The sequence below is a fragment of the Oryx dammah genome, unplaced genomic scaffold (assembly GCF_014754425.2).
Source record: "Oryx dammah isolate SB20612 unplaced genomic scaffold, SCBI_Odam_1.1 HiC_scaffold_5, whole genome shotgun sequence".
Classification (NCBI taxonomy): domain Eukaryota; kingdom Metazoa; phylum Chordata; class Mammalia; order Artiodactyla; family Bovidae; genus Oryx; species Oryx dammah.
In genome coordinates, this window is record NW_024070189.1 from 66,077,872 (window position 1) to 66,103,465 (window position 25,594).

General features: G+C 57.5%; 2 protein-coding genes across 8 annotated transcripts; both read right to left on the minus strand.

Moving 5' to 3' along the window:
* Nucleotides 1–1,006: 1,006 nt before the first annotated feature.
* On the minus strand, nt 1,007–3,463 carry RPS15 (ribosomal protein S15). The gene is made up of 4 exons (XM_040240180.1): nt 2,695–3,463; nt 2,225–2,310; nt 1,236–1,470; nt 1,007–1,152 (listed from the first exon to the last, which is right to left on the minus strand). Exons 1-4 carry the CDS (start codon nt 2,695–2,697, stop codon nt 1,039–1,041), a joined length of 438 nt encoding a protein of 145 aa, XP_040096114.1. The 5' UTR covers nt 2,698–3,463; the 3' UTR covers nt 1,007–1,038.
* A 1,779-nt stretch (nt 3,464–5,242) lies between these two features.
* DAZAP1 (DAZ associated protein 1) lies at nt 5,243–24,361 on the minus strand. Of its 7 annotated transcripts, none has more exons than XM_040240174.1 (12): nt 24,161–24,335; nt 17,853–17,893; nt 17,210–17,376; nt 16,867–16,932; nt 15,478–15,585; nt 14,638–14,686; nt 11,603–11,685; nt 9,299–9,452; nt 8,454–8,483; nt 8,208–8,348; nt 7,419–7,595; nt 5,243–6,162 (listed from the first exon to the last, which is right to left on the minus strand). In XM_040240174.1, the coding sequence occupies exons 1-12, from the start codon at nt 24,187–24,189 to the stop codon at nt 5,990–5,992; spliced, it is 1,218 nt and encodes a 405-aa protein (XP_040096108.1). In that variant the 5' UTR covers nt 24,190–24,335; the 3' UTR covers nt 5,243–5,989. The 7 variants fall into 7 exon arrangements, with proteins under 7 accessions (XP_040096108.1, XP_040096110.1, XP_040096107.1 ...); XM_040240176.1 differs by having other exon boundaries at nt 11,596–11,685; XM_040240173.1 differs by having other exon boundaries at nt 15,478–15,588.
* Nucleotides 24,362–25,594: the final 1,233 nt, after the last annotated feature.

Sequence of the window (25,594 nt, forward strand, 5' to 3'; positions counted from 1 at the left end):
GCAGGGAGAGCAGGTTAGATCCCTGGTTGGGGAACTAGGATCGCACAATGCTGTGCCAACCCCACCCCCAGACATTAACAGTAAGCTCATTGATCTGTTAAAACGGAGCTCAGAGCAGCAGCCACTGTGGAGAGAGGGAGGCACCTGTGTGCTCCATCTCCACACCCAGACTCCAGCCATCACTCACATACCAAACCCAAGCAGACCTGGATGTCTCAAGGCCACCTCAGTATCTGCAGGACACACCCCTGCTGTGTCCATCTTCCACCAGCTCTGGCTCCAACCTGGCAATCCTGTCCACGTTCTCTCCCATCCTGCCATCCTGCCAGTTACAGACCCCTTAGGACCTCACTGCTGCCTGGACAGTTACCCACCCTTTCTATTCACTGATGCACCTGCCGTCTTTGCCATCGTGAAGGAAGTAACACCTGACAGGAACACTTTAGGGAACATGGTAGATGGGGGTGATCCCACCCACACGACACCCCAGGAAGCCTCAATGCAAGGGTTGGGCCCTGGAGTTACTTTGGAAGATCTTTAGAAGCTGATCAGGAGCACAAGGGAAGCCAAAAAGAGGGACAGACATAGGCAGCATGGTTGATTGCCCAGAGCACTGAGGAACCATGGGCAACGTGTGAGAAGCTGGAGCATGGGGGAGGGAGGTCAGGTCACTGTCCACAGGTGGGCCCACTGGGGGAACTCGGGAAGAGGGGCTCCAGAAGGGGAAATGCTGCCTTCAGTCCAGGAGTGGCTGGGCCATAGGGAAGGCAGCACAGGCCCCTGGACATCCCAGGACTTGTCACAGAACCCAGTACACCTGATCCCTAGCCTCAACCTACCTGAGACCGGATGTGTCTACAGCAGGAAAGCCCAGGTCACATGCTACCTGGCTCTGGCCCGTTTTTCACCTTAGCCTCCAGATTTTTTAATCATGTCCAGCCCCATTGCTGGGAGCCTTGATGGGTCACAGCACCCACAGGAAGTAAAAACAGGTCGCACTCAGGACTAGAGAAATCTCGGCTTTTATTGGCCAGCAGGTTACTTGAGGGGGATGAAGCGGGAGGAATGGGTGGCCCCGATACCGGGCCGGCCGTGCTTCACGGGCTTGTAGGTGATGGAGAACTCGCCTAGGTAGTGGCCAATCATCTCAGGCTGCGGAGGAAGGGTGGGGGATAGTCAGCGGAGGCACGGTGGCGGGGCCCCACCACCCCCAGGCCCAGCTCACCCACACGCACCTTGATTTCCACCTGGTTGAAGGTCTTGCCGTTGTAGACGCCAACCATGCTGCCCACCATCTCGGGCAGAATGATCATGTCGCGCAGGTGCGTCTTCACCACCTCGGGCTTCTCCATGGGCGGCGCATCTTTCTTGGCCTTGCGCAGCCGCTTCAGCAACGAGTGCTGCTTCCTCCGCAGGCCGCGGTTCAGCCGCCGTCGCTGGCGCGCGCTGTATAGCTGCATCAGTTGCTCACTGAGGGTGAGGGCACAGAGTGGGCGGTCTGAGGCCCGGCTCAGCCCCACAGCCCACCAGGAACACTACTGCTTCACCAGGAGCTCTGAGAGCAACGTTCCCCGCCCGGCCAGGGCCCACAGCACCCGCTCCGAACGTTCGCGCGGGAGAAGCTCTCCAGTTCGAGAATCCCCGCTCCGCTATCTACAAACGACTAAGCTGAGCCGGAAAAACAGGTGACTCGGGGAGTTGCAAACTCGCCGGCACCCTGCTCTGCTCTGCTAGCCGCAAGAACCCAGCAGTGGGGCCACCCTGAGAAGCCCCCGGCCGATGAGGACCCTATGTTGTGCCCCCTAGGAAGCCGGCCCCTCCGCCCCAGACCGCGCACAGCTCTAGGAGAAAGGAGTCACGAGCCTCCCTTCCCATCCGGGGCCCGGGCTTCGCACCCACCCTGCCTAGATGTTTCCAGCTCCGGCCAAACCTTAGAGCAAAGGTCGCCAAACTCCCGCCCACGTGCCAAATCCCAGTCGCGGCTGCCCTATCTTGTAAGGCTCGCGGGCTAGAGCGGCCTTTACGTGTCCGAGTGGTCGCCAAAACGTCCAAAAGGGGCTCGTGGAAAACCTGTTCAGTTCAATCCTCAAGGACTCATTTTTATCCGCACTCAGCCCTGCCCTCTCGCCTACACAGGGTCCACAGCCGCAGGTCAGGCTGCAGCCCTCAACCCACCCTGGGGACCCCTTGGGACCCGCCAACCCCCTGCCCCGCCACCACTTACTAGGACATGTCCAGCAGCTGGTCGAGGTCTACGCCGCGGTAGGTGAACTTGCGGAAGGTCCGCTTCTTCTTTTGTTCCACTTCCGCCTGCGAGGGCCGGGCCGGGGGTGAGCGGGTCCCCGAGACCCACCCCCAGTCCCCACGGTGAGGTCAGTGGGCCCGCGGCTCCCGCCGAAAACCGCGCAGCGCTCCCGGTATGGGAGCCCGTGGGCATGCACCACCTCGCAACGGGTCCAGGGCGACCCGCGCGGCTACGGGGGCTCGGCTGGGACAAGCGGGTAGACACAGGCCTTCCCTGCCCCGAGTCATCCTGACAACCAGCAAGACCGCCCCACACCCCCATATCTGGCGGTTCCACAGGCCTGCGGGAGAGGCCCGCAGCCTCGCGGCTTGACCTCGGCCTCCGCTATGGGCCAGAGCTCGGATGGCACTGGATGAACCCGGAACATACAAGGAAAACATAACACTCACCATCTTGCCGGTTCTTGAGAAAGGATCTTTCGTTCTGCGTCAGCGCAGTTATCGCGGGGTCTCAATGCCCCGCCCCCGGCCTGCGTGCGCAAGCGCCTCCGCTTCCGCTTTCCCGACAGAGGACGCGCGCCGTCTGCTGTCCGGAGGTCAGAATTCTGTCTCCGAAGAATAAAAGAGCCCCGCCGCCATGACAAACCTGGACCTCGAATTAGAAAGCAGAGACAAAGATGTGTATAATCACAGCTATGGTCTTTCCCGTAATCATGTACGGATGTGCGAGTTGGACCATAAGAAGGCTGACCGCCAGAGAACTGATGCTTTCGAATTGTGGTGCTGAAGAACACTTGAGAGTCCCTTGAACATCAAGGAGATCAAACCACTCAATGCTAAAGAAATCAACCCTGATTATTCACTGAAAGGACTGATGCTGAAGCTGAAACTCCAGTACTTTGGCTATCTGATGCGAAGAGCCCACTCCCTGGAAAAGCATCAGGATCCTGGGAAAGACTGCGGGCAGGAGAAGAGGGCAACAGAGGAGGAGATGATTGGATAGTACCACCGACTCGATGGGCACGAATTTAAACAAACTCAGAAGATAGTGAAGGACAGGGAAGCCAGGCGTGCTGCAATCTATGGGTTTGCAGAGTCGGACACGACTGAGTGACTGAACAACAGCTGCCCTCCACTGCTGGAACCCCCAGGCTGGAGCTGGCTGCTTAGTGTATGGGAGCCCTTCTTCAACTGGGGTACGTGTGATTCGTCAGTGCCCATTTTGAAAACTCATATTGTTGCTGCATAACCTCTGTAATAAAACCCATGTTAAAAAGTGTTTACGGAGTGCCTGTTTGCAGAAGGCGCTGTCTGGGGTTCTGGCTGGCTCCAAAGGGAGGATGGTCGAGGCAGACCTGTAAGGGACAAGGTCATACAGATATCTGAGCCAAGAGGGTGGGACACTGGCTTTGCACAGATGGTTAAAAATGGCATCCCTGATAAGGACCTGCAAGCCTTTAACAGAATTATGTAAAGTAACAACTGTAACACTGCAGTATTAGGTTTGCAACACAGAGGGGTAATATAACAATATCAAGAACAGGACAAGAGACAAGAACTATATAGGGGTTCAGTTCAGTCACTCAGTTGTGTCCGACTCTTTGTGACCCCATGAACCACAACACCCCAGGCATACTTTGTCAATATTCAGTGGAACAGTGTCCATCCAAAGGTGATTCTCGTACACTAAGATGTATGTAGTTCCATGATGTCAGCAATTCCACTCCTGGGTGCACACCCCGAGGAACTGAAAGCAGGGACTCAAACAGATTTGCACATGCCTGTTCACAGCAGCATGATTGACAAGACGTGGAAACAACTAGTGTCCATCCACGGATGATGGATAAACAATGTGGTTTGTTCACACAGTGAAATATTATCCAGCCTTGAAAAGGAAGGACATTTTGACACCTGCTGCAATATGGATGGACCTGGAAGACACAGTGTGAGAACCCAAACACAGGACAAATACTGTACAACTTCACTCAGAAGAGGTCCCTAGAGGACTCAGACCCATAGACAGAAAGTAGATCGTGTGGGGCTGGGGCTGGAGGGTGAGTGAGATTTCAGTTTGGGAAGATGAGGAAGTTCTAGAGATTATGGTGGGGATGGCTGCACATGACTGTGTGCTTAATGCCACCGAGCTGTGTGTACTTAGAAATGGTTAAAAATGACCAATCTTAAATTTTGTCACAATAAAAAGCAACCAAACAGGTACATATGGTACTCTAAAAACCTCAAAAACTACAATGAAAAAAAATCATTGAAAGAATTAAAATATTACACTAGAAAATATTCATTTAATGCAAAAGAAAGCAGTAGTCTGAGGACTAAAAGAGATGACATGTAGAAGGGACGGGAAGAGGGGCATTTTGGGTCTAGGGGAGAAGGTGCCTTTCTCTCTGGCTCTCTGGTCTATTGGTTGGGCCAGGGCTTTCTGGCTATTTGAATTCATTGCATTATCTCCAGTCCGGCACACTGGAGCCATCCAGAACATTTTCAAATCCCTTTTTCCCTAAAATCTTGCTTGTGATTTTTACAGTGAAGTGACAGCCCCATCCTTTCACATGGCAGGAGGAACTCTGTAGGTGGGACGCCCCACCTCCCTGCCCCCAGGTTCCTGGCCCATCACCACGACCTTCAGATCCATGAGCTGCACCCATGAGCCCTCAACTGGGAGTCCCACCACCCCTGCCCACAGCCAACACCTGGAAAGGTGAGCAGCCTGCCCGAAGCCACAGTCCAGATGTCACTTCCGCAGGGGTGCAAGGGGCCTGGCAAGCCCCACCCAGATGTGTCTAAACTCCTCTTCCTCGGCACCCAGTAAGTGGCCAATGGACCCCAGAGCCCAAGGCCCCTCACAGGGGGTCTGCAGCTCTGAGCAAGCCCCAAACCCCAGGCTCGAGACCCCAAGACCCCCATACCTGCTGAGGAGGGCCTGGCTCCCCGCACGGGAAGGGGCTCCTCCCAGCAGAGGGAAAGACGGACACAACGTGGGTTTCTAGTCCAAACGCACTTTCTTTATTCAAACTGGTCAGCGCGGACGCCCTGAAGCCCCGAGCACGGGAGATGGGCCAGCCTGGCCCCCTGGTTCTGGATGGCGGGTGGACACAGGCAGGCGCGGCCCCACAACGCACCTGCAGATATGGCCAGGCACGCCAGTCGACAAAAGCAGAGAAGAAAACAAAAAACAAAACACACTCAGTAGATTTCTTCTTTATGCTCCCAGAGTTTCTGGACCAACAAGTCCCAACCCTCAAAGCCAGGAGCAAGGGACTAAAAACGCCCCTTACCTCCACCAGTGCCGACGGAAACCCTGTTTTAAATTAAAAAATAAGCGAGTATACATCGTAGAAAATTTCTCTTAAAAATCTCACAATTTGTAAATGTATATTTTTTTCTATAACATAAAAGTTTACAATATACGGTAAAATAAAGGCTCAGGAAAATAATTTCAAAAAAAAAAAAAAAAAGGAAGAAAAAGAAACCTGAAGTTTTGAATTAAAGCTGAAGAATTTTTTTTAAACCCTGTTGTTGAACCAGTGACTTTTTTTTTATTGTGCTGATGGGTTAGAGAAAGAAATATATTTAAAAACCTCAGTCCAGGTACCCACAGCCACCGCCAAAAGCCTCCCCCCCTCCCCCCACGGTCGAGTCGGTATTTCCACCAAGTTTGTGATTGTCACGAGTTCACAAGTTTGAATCCTGGTCTCAGCCGCCTGCCGTCTGCAAGAAGGGGCTGCGGCTAGCGTCGGTAGGGATGGAATCCTTGTACGTTGTGGTTCTGACCGCGTCCAAAGCCACTTCCGCCAGCGGGGGGACCCCCCGAGCCAGGCACCGAGGGGCCCCCATAGGAGGGGGGCTGCTGGCTGGGGTCTGAGAAGCCCTGTCCGAAGCTGGCCAAGTCCTGTCCATAACCTGCGGGGAAGAGCCCGGTGAGCTGGGGTGGGGCCTGGACCCAGTGGGTGGAGGGACCCCCCCGGAGCCCCACTGGGACCCGGGCAGCCATCTTCACAGAAAGGAGAGCAGCTCTGAGACCCCTTCCCGCACTTACTGCCCTGTCTTGGGGCTGGGGGCCTGCAGCGCACCCTCGCGGCTGGCGAAGGCTTCAAGCTTGGAAACAGACACCTGGCCAGACCTCGGGGACCACAGGCTCCTACAAAGTTTATTCTCCAGTGGAACTCAGGGTGGACATGGCAGATTCCAGGATTTGAGGAAACATTACAGATCAGGCTAGCTGCAGAGCTTGGAGCCCAACAGTGCTGCCCCTCCTTTGAGTAGGGCCAACCCGCCCCACGAGGTCCCCTGGGTTGGTGGTGCCAACCGTGAGGGCAGAGCTCCAGGCCCAGTGGGGTGGTGGCCAGTTGAGGTCCTCACCCTGGCAAGGGCCCGTCCCTAAGGGCACCGCCGAGTCCACCCCCGCCCAGAACGGCAGAGGAGGTGCCGTCCGTGGCCCAGGCACAGGCAGTGGGGACCATGGAGGAGGAGGCACCACCTACCTAGGCCACATCACTGCTCAGCCTGACCAAAAGAGTGTAAACAAAGTGTGGGCCGAAGCCTGGCGGCTCTGGAGAAGAGGTGCCCAGGCCTGGCGAGAGATGAGACCAGGGTAACTGCCCCGGGGGGCCTTGGCAGAGGAGCAGGGGATGGGGGGGCACATGCTTGCTCAGTCGCTCGTACATCCCCTCTAGGGGTCAGCAACACTGCACCCACCACCGCGGTGTCCTGCTCTGGGTGAGGCGAGAAGCCACATGACCACAGCTGGGCAAGGCCCCGAGGGCACAAGAGCCTGAGATGTGGGGGTGCTGGGGGGGGCATCTGTTCAGCACAAGAGAGCCCCATGCCCCGCCCCCACTTGAGCTGCTCTCATGGGCCGCAGACCCTGGTCTCCAGCACCTACTTGGTGAGAACCCCTTGGTGAAGCTGGATGCATACTGATGCCACATGGCCCACAAGCCCACCCTGCATATGGCAGATCCAGACGCACACGGCGCAGGCCCGCTGGGGCCCCCACACCCACAGGCCCCGGACACAGGTGCCAAGCCGTGAATGCTCCTCCACACCAGCACCCTGGCCAAGAGCCCACCTCAGGCCTGCTCAAGTCTGGGCCCTGTAAGCAATCCCACAGTCCTGTGGCACCCAACCCTCAGGTGGATGGGGAGCAAGGCACTCACCATATTGGCTGTATGGGAAGTCGGGCTGGGCAGTCGGTGGTTTGCTCATGTCTGGGGCGGCCTGAGATGGAGGTGGTGGGAAGGCCAGAGGTGCGGCTCCGGGAGTGGCTGGTGGTGGGGGAACCCCTGGAGGGGCGAACTGATCTGGTGGGGGAGGTGGAGGTCCGTAGCCGAAACCTGTGGACAGACAGGAAACAGACACAGACGCGGTGCTCATGCTCTTCAGCCGCCAGAACCACATGCATCCACCCCAACTGTCCAGCCTGCAGCCCAGGGGACGACCCCTGCTGGGCAGACAGCGACCAGCCAGTGGCCTGGCAGAGTGAGGTGGGGCTGCGTTCCAAGCCCAGGGTCCCAGGAGGATGGGAAGTGTGGGCGTCCATGAAGAAAGACCTGCTCTTTCCTATTAGAAATGAAAGTGATCTAGGCCTGGGCCAGGAGTGGCAGCCTGACTTGGTTGTCGGGTGGCTCGCATGCCATGGCAGGGCTACATAACTGCAGTGTCCTGGGTCCCTGGTCACAGATGGCCCACTCAGCACGCAGCGCAGGGTTGGAGAGGGTTGGAAGGGGGAGGACTCCTCCTGCCGGCTGAACGACGTGCCCTAGCAGCCCCACCTGCCGGCCCAATGGGGTCAAGGGGGGCAATCTTCTTTTGGTGGGTACGGGCTGCTGGGGACAGAGAATCCAGCCGAGTGGACAAGGTGAGTCCAGCCCTCACCTGAGGTGTGGGGAGCCGGCTCTCTGTGCTGACATGTCCCAGGCCCACCCCCAGGGGCCCAAGGCACTTACTGAACTGTGGGGGTGCGCCGTAGCCCTGGGGGAAGCCCTGGGGAGGCGGGAAGCCTCCAGGAGGAGTAGACACAATGTAGGAGGTGAAGGGTGGGGGCGGCGGGGGGGCTCCTCTTCCTGCAGGGGGTGGTCCATAGCCACCTGGAACACAGCATACAGGTGAGGCGGAGAAGCCCCTTTCCCGCCTGCCCTGCCCCACCCCGCTCAGATCCTGCTCTTCTAGGCTTTCTTCCAGCAGGGACTTACCAATCGCCTGTCCTGCCGGCACCCACATTCCTGCAAGGAGACATGGGGGGTGGGGTGTGCCACATGAGCACCAGGTATGGATTGGGAGACCCTGCCCCCCGCCAGGGGACCCAACTTCCTGACACATCTCAGGTGCAGGGGAAAGACGTCAGAGCAGCTCCAGGGACACCCAGTAGGGAGGCTGTCAGCCAGGAGAGCGGGGACCCGGAGTGTCCTCTGGCTAAGTGCTGGTTCTTTCCTTGTGATGAGTGTGAGAGCATTCGGTCTCACTAACCGGTTTCCTATAGCTGTGGCTCATTTTGCAATAAAAAACACTTTTAAAGCCAGCTCTGAAGAGACCGGGTAAAACTTGGAGCCAGGTAGAACCAGTTCTACAGCTCAGGGTACTGGTATCCTTCCTTGGAAGCCCTTCTCTAGGTTTTAAAGGCCATGGAGGCTCCTGGCCATCCCAAGTGGTCTCTGAAAGGTCCACTCCTGCTACATGGCAAGCGCAAAGCCAGGGGAGCTGGAACAGACCCAAAGGGCCCACAAGGCAGGGCTCATGTTTCCTCCCTGCTCCTCTGAGGAGCATCCAAGTGAAGCTCTGAAGACAGCCTGACCTGCCCACGTCCACTCCAGACTCAGTGCTTGCCCTGGGGGCAAAGCTGGCTGCTGGGCATGACCCCTGACCTCCCCTGGAGGTACCGCCCCAGCACCCCTGGGCACCTGGGGGTGGCAGAGGGGACAGACCCACTTGGCCCTGGGCGACGACACTCCACAGTTCTGGCTCCCGTATCCCACATGGCCCACCCAGGTGCCAGAGCTGCAGGAAGCTCCTGGGGCTGGTGGGCAAGCAGCACCCTTACCTTGTGGGCCGTATCCCTGCTGCCACGTAGGCGGGGGCTGGCCTGCCCAGCCGTTGGCGGCGTTGGGCACGACCCGACTGCCCCACTGGCTGGCACCTGGCTGTCCCGGCGCTTGGCTCTTGCTGTCCCGAGGTTCAGCCCGTTTAACTTCCACCTGGACAAACCAAGCTCTGATTTAGGGAGACACCAGGGGTCTCAAGCCCCCTTCCCTTCAGACACACCCTCAGGTAACTTATGACTACACTTAGCATCTTATTATGACTTAAAACTAAATACTTAACTATAAACCTTATTTAGACTAGTAACTTTTTTCTTAAAAAGTTTTAATTTTTTGTCTAAAAAAATGTTTCTCAGGTACAACAGATCCAACTATAAAACATGTGAGGCCCCACCCACTGCAGACTGGGCTGAGGACCAAGAGTCTGCAGAGTTCTGTGTATGACAAGGGGGTCTTTGGGTCAAGTTAAGGGACAGTGTAGACCCAGGGACACAGAGGCCAGGCTCCTCCCCCCAAGCGCAGCCCTTTTCCTGGCCGCTCCGGCAGTCAGGCCCTCTTCAGAGCCCCCACCTGCCTGCGCTTCCAGCTCATACCTGAGAAACACAGTTGGTTTACTTAGGTTTTGTATTTTAAATGTCTAATGGAAGATAAAAGACTTACCTTCCCCAGGCTAACGCTTAAAGAATCTCAATTAACTCAAAATAATGTCAGAGGGGATGGATGTGATAAGAGAATCTTACATTACATCTAACAAAAAAGTAAACAAACATGCAATAAAATGGACATTTGAATCAGTAAGCAATCTTCATACTGTGTTAGGTCAGCAGCCCAGGAGCCTTCCCTTTTGGAGGTGCCAGGAACCACTGCATGCGGAGGGCGGGCGGAGGACCAGGTGCCCGCCCCGCCAGGCTGCATGCCCCCCTCACACAGCCTTTTCAGTCTGGGCCGAATGAAAGCAGACCCCCAACTCCAGGGCTGCATCAGCACTCAAGAATCCTAAGTTGCTCTTGCTTATAGGATAAATTTTAATGAGAAAGAGACAATGAATTCACTGGAGTCGTCCTTGGGGTCTCGGAGCCTGGCAAACATTGTGTATTCAGAACCCCGTCAACTTGGCCTAAACCCCGTTCTGTGAGAGGACAAGGAGGGCGCAGAGGCACAAAGACCCCACCTTCCAGTGCCCCAAGGACGCTCCTCAGAGGGGAACAAAACCTCTGCTAGCTCCAGGCGGTGTGGCAGCAGGACATTTCAAAGAACTCAAATTAATGAGTCTTCACACACTTTCCTTAAGGGAATACGGTTCCTGCTTACAAAGCAAAGCAGCCCTTGTGATTTAAAAAAAAAAAAAAAAAATCTGCTCTTCCTGGCCTGTACTCAGGTTTTAACTACAAGTGGGCCCCTGCCCTTTGAGACAGGGCTGAGGCTGGACTCTGTCCCTGGGAGCAGACCCCACCCTGAGGAGGCCCTCACTGTTCCCCCAGCTGTAGCCATCACAGGACCTTGAGCAGGGTACACAGGCACCTCGGAACCTGTGTTCATGACGGCACGCATCCCGGAGACCTGCATGCCAACCCTAAACTAGCCACCGATGAGCGCCTAGAACAGCCTGTGTCTCCTGCACAGCAGGCTCAGGTGGAGCTGACCCAGCTGCCCATCTGTGATGTGAGGGACAGAGGGGCCACCCTGGGCCATGTTCCCTCCGTGTCTCAGCTGATGGGGTGGCCGGGGCTCTGGCAGGGGGTACTGGGCTTGCCTCAGGAACAAGGAGCCAGGGGCCTGGGAGACGAGGCGAGGAGGGATCAGGCCACTTTCTGAGTTTCCCTCCGAGGCAGCAACACAGTATGAAGATGAAACAACCAGAGGTCACTTGACTGCATGGAGTTAAGAACTACCAGGAGCATGTGGTCGGACCGAGTTCACAGTAAGTGACCCAATTTGGAAACCAATCCTTCAGGATGTTTATGTTGCCGTCAGTTTTACACGGAACCAGTTCTCAAAGGTTCACGGCCTGGCACGTTCCAGGCCGGCATGGGACAGTCAGGGAAGGGACACACATCTGAAGGAGAGGTCACTGAAACCAAGCCTGAGGCAACCCGTGACTTCACTGGACGCAGCCCGCCCACCCTCCCGGCCATCCCCAGGGGCTCTAGAGCCAGGGGCTCCTGAATCAGGTCCGACCCACAGGAGGGGTCCCAGGACCACTTGCCCGGCCCTTCTCCTGCCAAGGGATCTCCTCTCCAGTGAAATCCCTAGGTTGCCTAAGACTTGGTTTGGTCTTAAGGTAAAATAAAACTACAACTACACACTTTTTTGCCCATGATGTCGTGAAAATGCATGTTGACAGCCTGGTCCACTGATTGTTCGTCCTCGAAAGTAATAAATCCAAAACCTAGCCAACGACGAAGAGTGAATCAAGGTAGCAGGGTGTTGTGACACAAAACAGGATGATGAACAGTATTAGGGACGGGCCGAGGGATCGACCAAGGGTTTCAGCGAAGCCGGTGTGTGAGGCTGCGGGGCAGGAGCTGATCTCAGCCCAGACGCTGCGGCCAGTTATAAATCAAAGACGACCTTGTGACCCCTGGGCGTGTCTTAGCCGCTGTCTGGACAGTGGGGTGGTAAGGGCCCAGCGGGCAGGCAGCCCCAAATGTGTCATGGGTGCACTTGTGCTTTTCTGAAACCCAGGGTCCTCCCCCTCGGCTGGCAATCGCTCGGCAGCTAGTGCTGACAGCAGCCATACACTGCTCTAGCGTTAACGGAGGCACGTCTCTACCACAGTGAGAGCCTCGCCAAGCTTGCCCAACACTGTTGGGTAAGCCCGAGGAGTCCTGCCCAAGTACCATACATATGCACACAGTGTCTATATCTGTACGTATCTATGGACTAAATACACAGAGATACAGGCCACAAGGGGTTCCAGCAGCTCAAACACTGCTGTCAGCAGCAAGAGCAAGAGGCACCATGTCGTCAAAAGGACAATTTTAACGGGAAAGACAATTTAGTGTTTCCCAAACACAAGAGAGTGCAGTATAAACGAAGTTTGCTGGTCTGGTGGGCGGGGCCGCCTGGCTAGCCTGCGTGTCCAGCCCTCAGGCTGCTGTTCGTCCCCGGGGGCCCAACTGCGCTGAGCACTAAGACCACTCATGGCAGCAACTGCCGGAAAACCCTTCGGAACAAAGGACAGACCAGGGAAGGGCAGAGGAGGGTCAGAAGAGGGGTGCAGAGAAGGGACGAGGGTGCAGGGGAGGCGCGGGGCACAGAGCTTCCAGGGATGTGGATACAGGATGGGGCAGCCCTGGGATTCTGGCCTCTCAAGCTGAACAAAGAGGGATGTGGGGCCACGGTCGCAGGGACCGTGGGGAAAGACTCCTGGCAGAACCAAGGTGGGAAGAGGACAAAGACGGGAAAAAAAAAAGCAGCTTAGCTCAGAAATGTGGGCGCCAGCCTCATGGGGTGGGGGCCAGATCTCCAGCACATATGTGTGTCCAAGCATGACACAGGCACATAGCCTGAGCCCGCACACCACATGAGAAGACACAAGAAACAGACCAGAGAAGACAGGCCAGGCAATGGGGGTGTGGGCAGTGGAGGGGCAGTGTGAGGGGGCAGAGGCAGGGCCAGGGGCACGGGGACCAAGTCCTGGGAGGGGCATGGGTGCTCAGATGGACCGTGGGACAGGGAGGGAGGGGTAAGCAGAGGCTGCATGGAAGGCTCAGGAAGAGAAATTAGGGGACACATTACACTATCTGGGGCACCTGCTGACCAACTGCTGCTCCTGGTGTGGTGCCCACCCTCCGCCCACCTAGCACTGGGGGACCCACGGGGACTCGCCAAGGCCCACGGCTGAGGATGGCAGGACCCACACGGAACGCGGATCTGCGGGTCAAGCCTGGAGTGCCCTCCTGCCAACCCCTCCTGCCCAGACCCTGCCCAGGCAGCCCGGTGCACCCCAGGGCCCAGGCCAAAGACGGCAGGCAGCCCTGCAGGGGATCTAAGAGCAGCCTCAGGACCCCATGTCCCAAGATGCCCCAAGATCGGAGGCAAGTGGTGGAGCACAACATGGGTGATGAGCGGCATGTGAGAAAGTGAACGTTTTCTCCAAGTGCAGGAGGGTCTGAAGCCACAGGGCTCGCGGTCCTTAGAGTGCAAGAGGCGGTGAGTCGTGGGGAGGGAGCCCCGGGGCGGGCCCTCTAGGGATGCGTCTGTCAAGAGGCGACATCACCGCTGAGGAAGCGGAACAGAAACACACTGAAACTTCGTTTACACCCCACTGGAGCAAAGCCCGCTCCCTCCTCTGACTGCGGGACTGGCCTGTACCTGTGTGATATAATTTAGCACCTGGAGAAGAGAAATCTAAAGAGATATCGTTAATCACAAATAATTCACAGAGAGAAAAGGAGAAACAACTTACTTAACATTACTGTACTTTTCTATGAAAACACTTAAGTGCATCACTAAGCAAGTACGTCTATGTAAAGTTAAGACTAAGACTTAACAGCTTAATCAACATGAGGTGAAAGTACGTTACTTAACCATGGAGGGAGAGGAGGGTGAGGTTCAAATGGCAAACTATTCTCCAGCATGGCGGGCGCATGCTGCGGGCGCGCGGCTGGTGCAGTGCCTCCAGGGGCTGGGCAGGGGCCGCGGGCTGGACGCACTCGGCTCACGAGGCCGGTCCAAAAGCGGTTCAGGAACCAAAACACAGAGGCGGGGACAAACAGCAGCAGCCAAAAAAAAAAAGGAAAAGAAAAAAAAAAAAAAAAAAAAAAAAAAACGGCTCGCAAATTGGGTGCCCAGTGTCCCAGCCTTGCAAACCAATGTGGCCGTGCAGGTGTGGGCAGCTGGGGCAGCTTCGCGCCTCACAGACTTCAGTCCCACAGACTTCAGGAAAAAGAACAGGAAAACAAGAAAAAAGCATGGGACGCACCAAAGAAACTCCACGTTCAAGCCGAGCTGGGGGAGACCTAGCCTAACAACATGAAATGAAACCCCCGCCTTCACTGAGTGAACTTCAAACAGGAGATGGTCATAATTGAGGAAGTTCACCATTTAACAAAACCACTCATCTTTCAGGACACGCTTAAAAACAGAAACCATGCTGAAATACATGTCAAGTTGGAAAAACTTCCAAAGAATGAGCTTAAAAAACAAAACAAAAATGAAAGAACCCCAAGACTGTACCGCCTGACCTTTGAAAGCAGACAGGCCAGGGCTGCGCGGGAAGGACTACGCTAGCCTCGAGTCACCCTGTGCTGAGGCCAGGCTCGCTACAACCACCACCTAAGTGTGAAATAGTTTGCCATCTGAGGGGAAGGACAAGGACAAACTCGATCTCTTTTACCTCGAGGCCTCTGCTTTTCCGCATCGTAGATCATGACCACTTCTGTGACCTGTAACAGAGACAGGAGTCTGAGGGCCCAGGTCGGCAGGCAGCATGTCTGGCCACAGCCAGGAGGTCCCAAGGCAAAAGGCCCACTTCCTGGGGTGTGAGCCCCTCAGGGCCGTGAGCAGGCTGAGGGGTGCTCATAGGCAGGGCAGGACCAGTGGTGGGTCACCCGGGGCCCAGGGCTCCATGTGCCAGGACCTCCCACTCAGGGTTGATGCCGCTGGCCTGGCTGGGCCCGCATCCTCCCCATGCTCCCGCATCGTGCACTGTGGCATGAGTTCCTTGCCAGGCTCTGGGCACGCATAGGCGCCCCTTAGACAAGCACACTGCAGCCAGAGAACATGTGCTCGGTGGAAGCTGGAGGTGACCATGTGCTTCTGCTTAGGACAAGGGATAGCCTCCCTCCCCGACCCCTGACACCAAGGCCCTGCCTGCCTCCTGTCTGCCTTATTAGAATTCAGTTCCTGTATAAGCGCCCACGAAGTTCTGAAAGATTTTAGCCTCTTCTGGAAAACAATACCCTCACACCCTGTCCTGGGGGGGGTGTGTGTGTGTGTGTGGGCAAGGAATGGACCCAGCCATGTCCAGCACTTCTCCAGATGCGGTCAAGTGCTCTCGACTGCAGAGTTACAACCAGCCGAGGGCCTCCCAGGAGGGGAGCTGGCCCTGTCTGCAGCAAGCACTCCCCTGCGGGTGACTGGCCATGTGGGGTGCTTTGAGCTGTCTTGACTCCCCAGGACACAGGGCTCTGCCACTCCCGCCCCAATCGTGGCTGTGGGCAGGGCAAGGACTCACCACTCCAAATTTCTTGAAGTATTCCCTGAGCTCTGTCTCACCACAATTGTGAGGAATTCCTCCGACAAATATCTTATTTGATTTACTGTTATCGCTCCTGGGTCCTTTCTGCTATTTCAACAAAGAAAAAATGGTTAGTCCACGTGGGGAACCCTCCAAACACACCCTGCTATTCAAGGCACAGTCCTTGAAGGCAGACCAGACACCATAGGGGACCAGGGAGTCCAGGATTGCCTCACAGGCCAACAGGGGCCAGGGACCCAAGTGCCCCAAACAGAGTGTCTCTGGCTCGGAGAATGAGCAGTGGGGCCTGCACCATCCCCACTGGTGACCAAAGGGTGATGGGAAGTTCCTAAGACTGAGGACAGTCGCCACCTTCTTCACCTTCAGGGCCAGATCCCACCCTCTGCGGACAACCCCTGAAGCTGCCTCCCCCAGGCACCGCAGCCGGGAACTCAGACTACGTTGTTGGGGGTGCTGGTGGCAGGGACACGAGCAGAGGTGGGCATGAGCACACACACACGCGCCGACCTCCACAGGGCTCTGCATCTGGGATTCGACCAACCACGGATCAAAAACACTTGGAGAAAAAGAAGTCCAAAGTTTCAAAAGCAAACCTTGAATTTGCCACATGCCAGCCAGCTATTTACACTGTATCAGGCACTGAAGTCAACTAGAATTTATTTAAGATACATAGAGGACGTACGCCATCATAGCCGTTTTACAGAAGGGACTTGAGTGCCCATGGATTTTGGTCCCCTCGGGCGTCCTGGACACAGTGCCCACAGAGCACACAGAGGCGCAGCTGTGCAGACTACTGAAGCACCTGGGCAGTATTTCTACCCAGGTGTTCACTACACCACTGTTTCTGTGTTTGATATTTCCTAGACTCAGAAACATACACACCTGGTCTGAGGCCCTGTCTACCATCACAGCTGGGAATCCTGCCAGAGATGAAGGTTCCCAGGTCCCAGCCCTCAACAGCACCAGTCCACCATGTCTGGTAGGGCTCTCCTTGAAAACGGAACACTCTGGTGACAGCTGGCCAGGCCCTGGGGGGCACAGGAGGCTCACAGGGTCCTCGAGGTGCGAAAATAGATAGGCCTCAGCCCTGGAGGGGAGCGGCCAGCAGAGTGCTGAGTGGGGCAGCGGGAGCAGTCGGTGTGGATGAACACGAGGTTCCTGACAATAAACAGCCAAGAGCCATCGTTTCTAAGGTAGATTAATAAGATACTTCTTGGCTACAAGACGAAAAGGTCCCAGCACTGAATCAATCCAAGTGCTCAGGAGCTTGGCTGCTCAGCACCACACGGGAAGGCCTGCTGTCGCTCAGTCTGACTGAGCAAGGGCCCCAGGGAAGCATGCAGGAGGGAACCCCCGGCCCCTTACCCAGCCTTCCTTCGGCCGCGTCCTCTCCGGCTGCATCCCCCGAGGCGTGCATGGCTTTGGGTCAATCTGTCGGAAGTTTCAAAGGATCAGCTGTGAACAGGAGGCTCGTCTCCCAACAAGAGGAGGTGTCAGTGGTAGGGTCAGGGGTACAGGCCCATCAGGTCAACCGGGCCACATCCTGGCCCAGCGTCCAGTCTAAGCTTGGAGCTGTAACTTTTTTTTCCAGAGTTATAACTGTTGTAACCCAACCCAGGGGAAAGCCATCTTGGCACCCACACAGCGCTGAGGCGCAGGGGCACCAAGCAGGAAGGCGGCAGGTGCCTCCTCAGGGCCGGGCACTCACGTTTCGGCCATCAAGGGTGTGTGGTCTGCTGGCCAGCACCGTGCCCACGCAGTTTGGATCTTTGAATTTGACAAAGCCAAAGCCTCGAGACTGGTTGGTCGTCTTGTCTTTCATGATCACGCAGTCCACGACCTCTCCATACTGGGAAAAGTAGCTGCGCAGCGTCTCTGCTCAGAGGTCAGGACACACACAGCCAGGCGTCAGGCAGGTCACAGGCTACTAGCCTGGCAGCCTGACCTGGAGAGTGTTCAACCAGTAACCTTTACGCTGGCTGACCTGCTGACGTGGGGATGGCGGATAGGGAGAGGCAGAAGGACGGGTGCCAGGGAAAGGAATATGCATCACGTCTCCCCGGGAAGGAGAATGAGCTGCCAAAGGAGGGACACCTGCAAGGCCGGAGGCTGAACACAGCGACCACCACAAACGCCTAACTCTGCTGGCTCCGTCTCCAGCCTCTGCCTTCAAAGCCGGTCTCCACCCTCCCTGACCAGAAGCATCAGCACAAGATCAAGTTCCAAAGCACTGCCCCAGTCTACCTCCAATCGAGTGCCCCCCAGCAACCCAAACAGTAAGTCAAGAATTGAAAAGCTAATTCTCACAACTTGAAGACAAGGTCACATGCCCACAGCCCATCTGCACTCACCTTGAGTGGTGCTCCAGTCAAGACCGCCCACGAAGAGCTTCCTGCAATTCAACAAGACAACATTCAGGGTCAGGAGGGTTCTGCCCAGGATGTTCCTAGCAGCCCAGTGGTTAGGACTCCACACTCTCACTGCCAAGGCCTGGGTTCAACCCTTGGTCAGGGCACCAAGACCCCACAAGCTGCATGGCATGGCCAACGACCACAGAGGGATCTGCCTGCAGTGCTGCCCATCGGGCTCACCCTAGGGTGGTCACCCGGGGGCACGGCCATGGTACAGCATGAAAAATGCCACCGGGATCTGCCCAAATGGCGGGAGTATGAGTCACAATGTCCAGAGCCACACACAAATGTTGACCTCAACCACAGTAAGACAGACTGCCACCCCCAACCCTGCCAGCACAGGAGTGGGATCGTGCAGCCCCTTCCCAACTGCTCTGCAAACACCAAAGACTTCAAGGTCCACATCTGAGACCCCACATGGCAAACTCAAGGGGCAGCGGTGGTGGGGCTTTAGAACAAAGCAAGGGTACCCAGCACATGGGCATGAGTAAGCACCACCAATCTCTGGAGAGGCCCCTGGAGCTTGGACTTAGCTGAGTGGCTTAGGCTACACTTTCGAGCCAGAGCTCTACTATGTGAGAGGAAAAGTACTGGTGGCCTCCCTGGAGCCATCGTTCCCAGAGCCTCCGTGCCTGGTGTCTACACACCTCAGGTCGGGTCCAGAACCCAGGAGCCCACCAGTCAGTGCCTGCCACACTTGGGCTGGCTGAAAGGAGAGATGCCCCGTGCTGTGGGCTCCAACTGGGGCAGGTGTGACAAGTAGGCAAGGCAAGGCACTCTCCATCCCGCATGCTGCCTCAGAAAAAGGAGTGAAACTGGCACTCTCAGAGTGGCACCTGGGCGCTATCCAGTCCACAGCCAATCCCCCCTTGCACAGCCTGGAGACAAAACAGCCCCGAGGCTGGCTGCACTGAGGCCCAGAACCGGCAGCGGGGGCACGGGGACAGATCCACCAAGGCAGTGGCCTCAGCTGTGCTCAGGGGTCCCTCCCACTGCGGCTCTCTCCCTGGGGGAGAGAGGCTCAGGGTAGAAAAAACAATTTTCCCACCCCACTTAGGGTGGTAGCCCCTCACCCCCATACACATTCAGGGCATGTTCCTGGATGGAGGCCAGGGGGCTCACACCCAGCCTCCTGACCATTCCATCCGCCCCCTACACACCCCTGGGAGATCAGGCAGGCTCCTCCTGCTCCCTAAGACCCTGGGGAGCGTAATCCCATCTGTGCCCCCCTCCCCCAGCGACTGACACCAAGGCGGGCAAATGACAGGACTTGATCTGGCCCAGGCCAGTGTGGACCACCTCTCTGCTCAGGCCTTTGGCATAGGCACAAATGGGTTTGCTGTGGAAAAGCAGCTTGGAGAGGAAACAAAATCTTGAGCATTCTGAGAACACCCAGGATAAACCCCAACTGAGAGGAATACCTGCCTGCTTAGCTTGCATCTGACCAAGATGGGAAGGCCTAAGTGGTGTCCCTCCAAGTCACCCAACCCGCCCCCGCTGCTGCAGAGGGTGGAACTGGTCTGACCAGTCCACGCTCCAGCCGTGTTTAAATTTCAAAATCAGACATTAGTGGAAAAAGACGAGAAAGGCCGTCCTCTGTGCAGCTGACAACACCCACTGGAACTCGCACTCCGAGTTGGCCAGGGAGCCGACATGGACATGGGGCTTTCTGATGCTATCACCTCGCTGTGTTTGGGAAACAGGACACAGTGGCACGTCCGCAAAGGCACGCTGACCCACGTGAGGAGGGCGGCGGACTGCACTCCTGTTCCTGTCACTGCTCTACCAGCCCTAAGTTACAGATACTAGGAGGTGAAAACCGAGGAAGCGCTAGGGTCTGGCTGGCACAGGGCACAACGTTGGGGAAGAACTACAGAGCCCCAGGCCCAGCATTGTGTTGGGGCTTCATCTATTTTCTCTCCTCTTGCTGCCCGTCTGCAGACAGATCTCACTGACCCATGGTGGTCTCAGGGGCCCTGGGCAAGATAAGCCGGACACACCTGCATGGGAACTGGCCTGTGCCCACCCTCCAGCCCAGACTTGCTTGGAACCAGGTGACCTGAGGCCTTGTTGAGCGTTTATACTCAACTCAGCAGGTGAAAGGATCAGCTAACCCTGTGTGGCTCCCTCTCCAACCCTGCCCTACTCTGAACAGTGTCATTCATCCCTCAGCTGCAGCTGAAGTTGGGGGCCCCCACAGACCCTGCACCCCACTCCTCCACCCCTGGCACCGGAGACAGGTGGTCTGTGATAAGCGCAGGCTCCTGGGCCTGTACCCCAACAGCAGAGGAGTGACTGGGTGGGGGCTCTGGGCAGCATGCCGCGTCTTCTGCCTGCTGACCTGAAACCTAGTCCTGGATGGCTCCTGAGGGCAACCATGTGCCACTTATGCCAGCAAGTCAGCCTTTGGGGGCTTCCTCAACCGGGCTGCCTACAGCAGGAGCCACCCGGTGGATGGCAGGCACCACCAGATGGAGGGCAGGGGGCTGAGGCCGGGTCCATCATGTGAACTGGCAGGCCCTCTCTTCCTCTACAGCCCGTGTTCACGCCTTCCTGCAGCCAGGGAGCCATCCCATTTTGAGCCCTCTGTGACAGACTATATCCCCGAAAACAAGGGGTGAGGTGGGGGTCTCTTCCCACAGTCTGGGCTTTCCTTCACCTGCAGAGGAGATCACCTCTCATGGACTCTGGGGGCTGCACACGCGAGACCCTAGCCTGGCCTTCACTGAGTGCCCCGAGACAGGACCAGTGTGTTCTCGCCAGCCAGAGCGCCACCCCCCACCGACAGTGACCTCTCACCAGAACCTGGCCACAGCACCACCCCCCAAGAGAAAGCACTGCAGGAGCATCACGGAAGGCGCAGCAGGCCAGCTCACCAGGAGTGCGGGCTCCCCACTCTAGCTCAGCCATGCCAAGAATAACCTTGACCAGGTCCCTTGACCCTCCTAAGCCTCAGTCTGCTCCACCAAGGAGGCTCTGCCACATTGTCTGGAACCAGATAAGGGTCAAGTGGAACTGCCCCCAACCCTCACGGCCAATGGTGCAGGTGTCCAAGCAGCCCTGGACCCATGTCCTAGCCCCCAGGAGCAGGCAGCCTGGACATACTGGGAACCAGGCCTCAAAAAGCACTGTCTTTCAAACAGGAGACCTCAACAGGACAGTCCTACCCCTCGGGGGCATCAGACCAGGGATGCTGTTCCACCCTGCAATGTCCAGGACAGGTCCAGAACACGAGACACCTCCTTCCCACCAAAGGACGACTCCCGCCACGGGTGCTCACTCCCTTAGGCCTTGGCAAGCCGGCCTGGCACACTCCAGGTCCACACCCGGTGACCCAGCCAGAGCTCCACACCAACCACTCCACAGAGAGCTGGCCCATGGACCCGTCGGCTCACCTTCAGACCCCTCGGAGCTAAGTCACCCAAGACCCACATGGCCTCCACCCCCACCCACCTCCGGCCTTTGACTACCCACCCCCCAACCTGCCCAGGTCTGTCTCCCAGAGACCCACAGCCAGTGCTGCTCCCCTCACAGGTCCCCCTAGAACCCTCTCTTCAGACACATCGGGGTCCTTCCTCACCAGCCCACGGGCTGCCAGCAGAACGACGTCTGCCAGATGAAAGCCCCACTCACTCCTCTTTGCCTCCACAACCTGTCAGCTCCAGGAACCTCAGTCAGAAGACTCTCCTTCAGATTGACTCTCCAAGGCCATGGCAGAGACCAGGCTACTACACCGACAGCTCCCTGCGAGGCCACGTGTAACAGTGGCCGCTCCCCCTGGCCCTCTGCCCTGAGACCCGCCCTGGTTCCACTCTGGCCACCGGGCCATTGTGACAACCAGGGCTGAAAAGCCCAGCCCATCACGTCCAGATGCAGGGAAGGTCTGCCTTCAGAGACTCCAGTGCAGAAGCGCAGTTCCCCAGTGGGGTGGCATCCAAGCATCACACACTTCCTGAGGATGTGGATCCCCATCCAGGAGGGCAGCCGCCCCATGGCCTGTCAAACTCTCCCCAAGAGCCACTCAGAGAGGCTGACTGGACACCACAGTGAAGGCAGTCAGAGAGGACAGTGGGTGCCACCAGTGACCAGTCAGACTGTCACATCCCCGCGACACAGGCAATTGCTTCCTCTGAGAGTCATGTGGCAACCACCCTGAGTGGGCAACTGCGGTCCCCCCCACAAACAAGGGGGCCCATGGTCAGGGAGCCAGCGGGGTCACAAGTACTGCACTGGAACAGCCACCAGAACAAGGAAGTTAAGGTGGACCTGCACTCCCCATAGCCGCCAGAAACAAGGCTCCTGCAGGAAACAGAAACTGAGCAGTGCTGTGGGGCAGCAATGACCAGTTCCCGGGACACCCGAGATCTACAGCTTTAGAAGTCAGGTGGCCTGGCTGGATTCGCTGGGGTGCCGGGGCAGGGAACACAGCCAGGCAGTCCCTGATCCCATCCTGCTACCAACTCTGCGGCCTCTCCAGGTTGCCTGTGGGTCTGGGGTGGGTCTACGGTACAGAGTGTGGGACCTTCCAGAACCAGTAGGGATCCTGGCTCCGCCCTCGCCCATGGGCTGGTACAAGCTGTACAGGGGAACTGCCAGGGAGCCCAGCCTGACTACCTCAAAAATAAGGCAGGCCTCCTAGATCTGGAGGCTCCCTTCCCTCCAGACCTAAGGAAGTCAGGAAAAGATCCGTTTGGCTGAGGGAGACTGCTGGCCCCCCTCAAGTCCGGCCCTTTGGGCTACAACTTTCATTCTGCCCACAGGCTAGTTTCCCATCGGAAGTGCTGCAACTTTTCATTTACCCTACACACAGCTCAGACTGCCAGGGCCTGCACCTCTCTCCCAAACAGACCAGGCTAGAAGCTAAGTGCCTTCTTTCTGGTGCTCTAAGAGCCGTGGGGACTCTGGATCTGGGAACCCACAAACACATTTTCTGTCTTCTGGTGTAACCTGCTGCCGGAGCCTGGCCAGCCATCCAGCAGCAAACAATGACTTACTCACCAAATCAAACGTTTTGTAAACACTGCATCTGTTCAAAGCGAAGGGCACTCAGAAATGTACACAAGGCCAGGGAAACCCAGCCCAGGCTGTTTTGCCATCTTCGCAAAAAGGATTTAACTATAAAATTATGCTGACGCTGTAGGAGCCAGTCTCTGCAAAGAAAACTAGACCAAACCCCCAGACTAGGGCAGAAATGGATTTTCTGGTTCCTCTGGGAGTGCTTCCCTGCTCTCCCGCTCGTTTAGCATTAGGCAAGGGTATAATTAAAAGGGAAAACTTAGCTATAACAAACCTCCTCTCGCTAATAGCTACACCAAGGAGAAGAAAGACCTCAGAATCACCACCGTCAGTCCACCGACCAAGTTTCCAGGTCTCTATCTCAAACACACCCATGGGGCTTAGATGGGGGCTGAGCAGGAAGGGGCTCGAGCAACATGAAAACAACAGTTGCAGACACCCATCAGGTGGCGCGGAGGCGCCGAGATGGTGGACACTTCAGGGTGCGCGGCAAGCAGACCGGGGACCGGCCCCTATGACCTTGGCCCTCGGGCCCTCGGTTTGCAAACCCTCACTTGGTAGTGGAGTGGATGGTGGAGGGGCCGCCGCTTTGAGTCCTGGGTGGGAAAAGCTGGGCGGCGGCAGCACTGGAACCCCCCGCGACCAGGCCGCCACGTGCGCTGAGCCGCCAAGTTCGCGCACGGGCTGGGGGCGCCCTGGACCCCCCAGGTTCCTGTTCGAGGTCCCCAAGGAAAAACACGGGCGCGGGGACGATTCTGCCCCCCGCCAGTGGGAAATATAGGTGCAGGGGCAGACAGGATGCCCCGGACCCCCTAGGTTTCCGACCGAGGGGCCCCGACGGTAAACTCTGGCCAGGCGGCGGGGTCTCCCACAAGCATGAAACAGAGGGGACCCCCAAGAACCCCCAGGTCAGGTTCCGGGTTCCTGGTCAGGAAGCGGCAGGGCGCCTGGACCTCCAAGATTCCTCGGATTCTCTCCGGTTGAACCTCGGGGTCTCCGACCACGAGGCGGCGGGGAGACCAGACCCACAGGACTCCCTGGACTGCCGGTTCCCGCTCGGGGTCCCAGGCCACGAGGCAGCGGGGTGCCCGGAACCCCAGGGGACCCCGGCCCGTCGCGCCCCCGGACCCCCGGCCGCCGGCTCGGCGCGGCCCCGCGGCGTGACCTTGACGGGCCGGGCCGGTCTGGGCGGGGGCCGGCCGAGACGGCGGCGCGGGCCGGCGCGTCCTCACCCGATCTCGTCGGCGCCCGAGTTGTTCATGGCGGCGGTGACGGCGCTCGGAGTCCGGGCCCCCAGGCTCGCTCCCGCCTCCGGAAGGTCACTGGCCCCGGCGCCCTCCCCACAGCCGCGGCCCGGATCTGCGCAACGGCGGCGGCCGCGCTGCCTCCTCCCCTCAGCGCCAACGGTCACCGCGCGCCCCCGCGCCCGCGCCGCCGCCCTGCGCACGCCCGAGCGCGCTCCCGCACGGGGCCTCCGGGGGCGGGGCCAGGGGTGCGCCCGTGTGCGTGCGTGCCTGCGTGCGGCGGGACCCGCGCCGCCGACGTTCGGCCGCCGCGCTCCGGCCTTCTTCCTCAGGGGATGCTCGCGTCCCCGCGGGGCACACTGGGAAGTGGAGTCCCGCGAGCCGGCTCCGACCCCGCCCCGCGGAGGGGGCGCGCGGGCCAAGCCGCGTGCGTGCGCGTGCTGAGAGAGTGTGTGCATGCGCGGCGGCGCCGGGCGCGCGCGCGACTGGGCGCTCCGGGCTAGGCACTGTGGGGCGCAGGCGCGGCTGCGGCTTCCTTGTTCAGTCTCAAGTGGGGGCCGGCGGACTCGGGTGGAGTTAGCTCCGGGTGGAGGCCACGCTCTCACGCCGCTGGACCGCAGGAGGCTGGGGCCCTACGTTCAGCTCCCTCGCCTCAGCTGCTCCAGCTGCCCCAGAAGAAGATACCGACGGTCAGAGAGGCTGAATCACCGCCCCAAGGTCACTCAGGGGAAAAACTGGAATCAAACCCAACAGTTGGCTGTAGATCCAAAGATTATGAAAACACATTGAGCCTCTGCCATGTGCCAAGGATGGTCCTGCCCTCCTTTGTCGACAGGGGTGGGTTTCATCCAGGGTGATTCAGCCTCCTCTGGGGACACTGAGCCATGTCTGGAGATACAGTTTTGGTTACCACTGGCTGTGGGTGCTACTGGCACCTAGTGGGTGGAGGCTTGGGATGCTGCTAAATACCCTACAATGGGCAGGAGAGTCCCCCAACAAAGAATAATCTGCCCACCGCGTCAACAAGGGAGGTGGAGCAATCCACAGACCCTGATATAATAACTGACCTGTACGGTGTTGTCAGATGGTGGTTCCTGCTGCCTAGTGACTTTTCACTCACTTTCTCAGCCTCTTGGTAGCCTAACAATATACCTGATTCACCATAAAATCAAATGAACTGTGAGGAATGAAGGAACCAGGTGTCAGGCCAACAGTATAACATAAAACATTTATAATACACCTCACTTAGGTCTCTTTACAATTTGCTAAGCACGTTGCCATCATCGATTCCACTGGAGGAGGGTAACTTATCAGTCCCCATCTGCAGGTGAGAAACAGAGGCTCAGCAGAGGGGAAAGCAGTGAGCTCAGGTAGCATCAGGGAGGTGTTCTGTCCTTCCCCTGGGACTTTGCAAAGTTTTTC

What these genes read in the sequence shown, in the direction of transcription:
- RPS15 (XM_040240180.1), bottom strand. An exon ending in CAGCTGCTGGACATGTCCTA is followed by an intron (nt 1,471 to 2,224) that starts GTAAGTGGTGGC and finishes CCTCACCCTCAG; the next exon opens with TGAGCAACTGATGCAGCTAT. An exon ending in TCAACCAGGTGGAAATCAAG is followed by an intron (nt 1,153 to 1,235) that starts GTGCGTGTGGGT and finishes CTTCCTCCGCAG; the next exon opens with CCTGAGATGATTGGCCACTA.
- DAZAP1 (XM_040240173.1), bottom strand. Translation starts at nt 24,189, where the DNA reads ATGAACAACTCGGGCGCCGACGAGATCGG. An exon ending in CGCGGCCGAAGGAAGGCTGG is followed by an intron (nt 15,589 to 16,866) that starts GTAAGGGGCCGG and finishes TTGTTGAAATAG; the next exon opens with CAGAAAGGACCCAGGAGCGA. An exon ending in GGAAAAGCAGAGGCCTCGAG is followed by an intron (nt 11,686 to 14,637) that starts GTAAAAGAGATC and finishes GTCGTTGGCTAG; the next exon opens with GTTTTGGATTTATTACTTTC.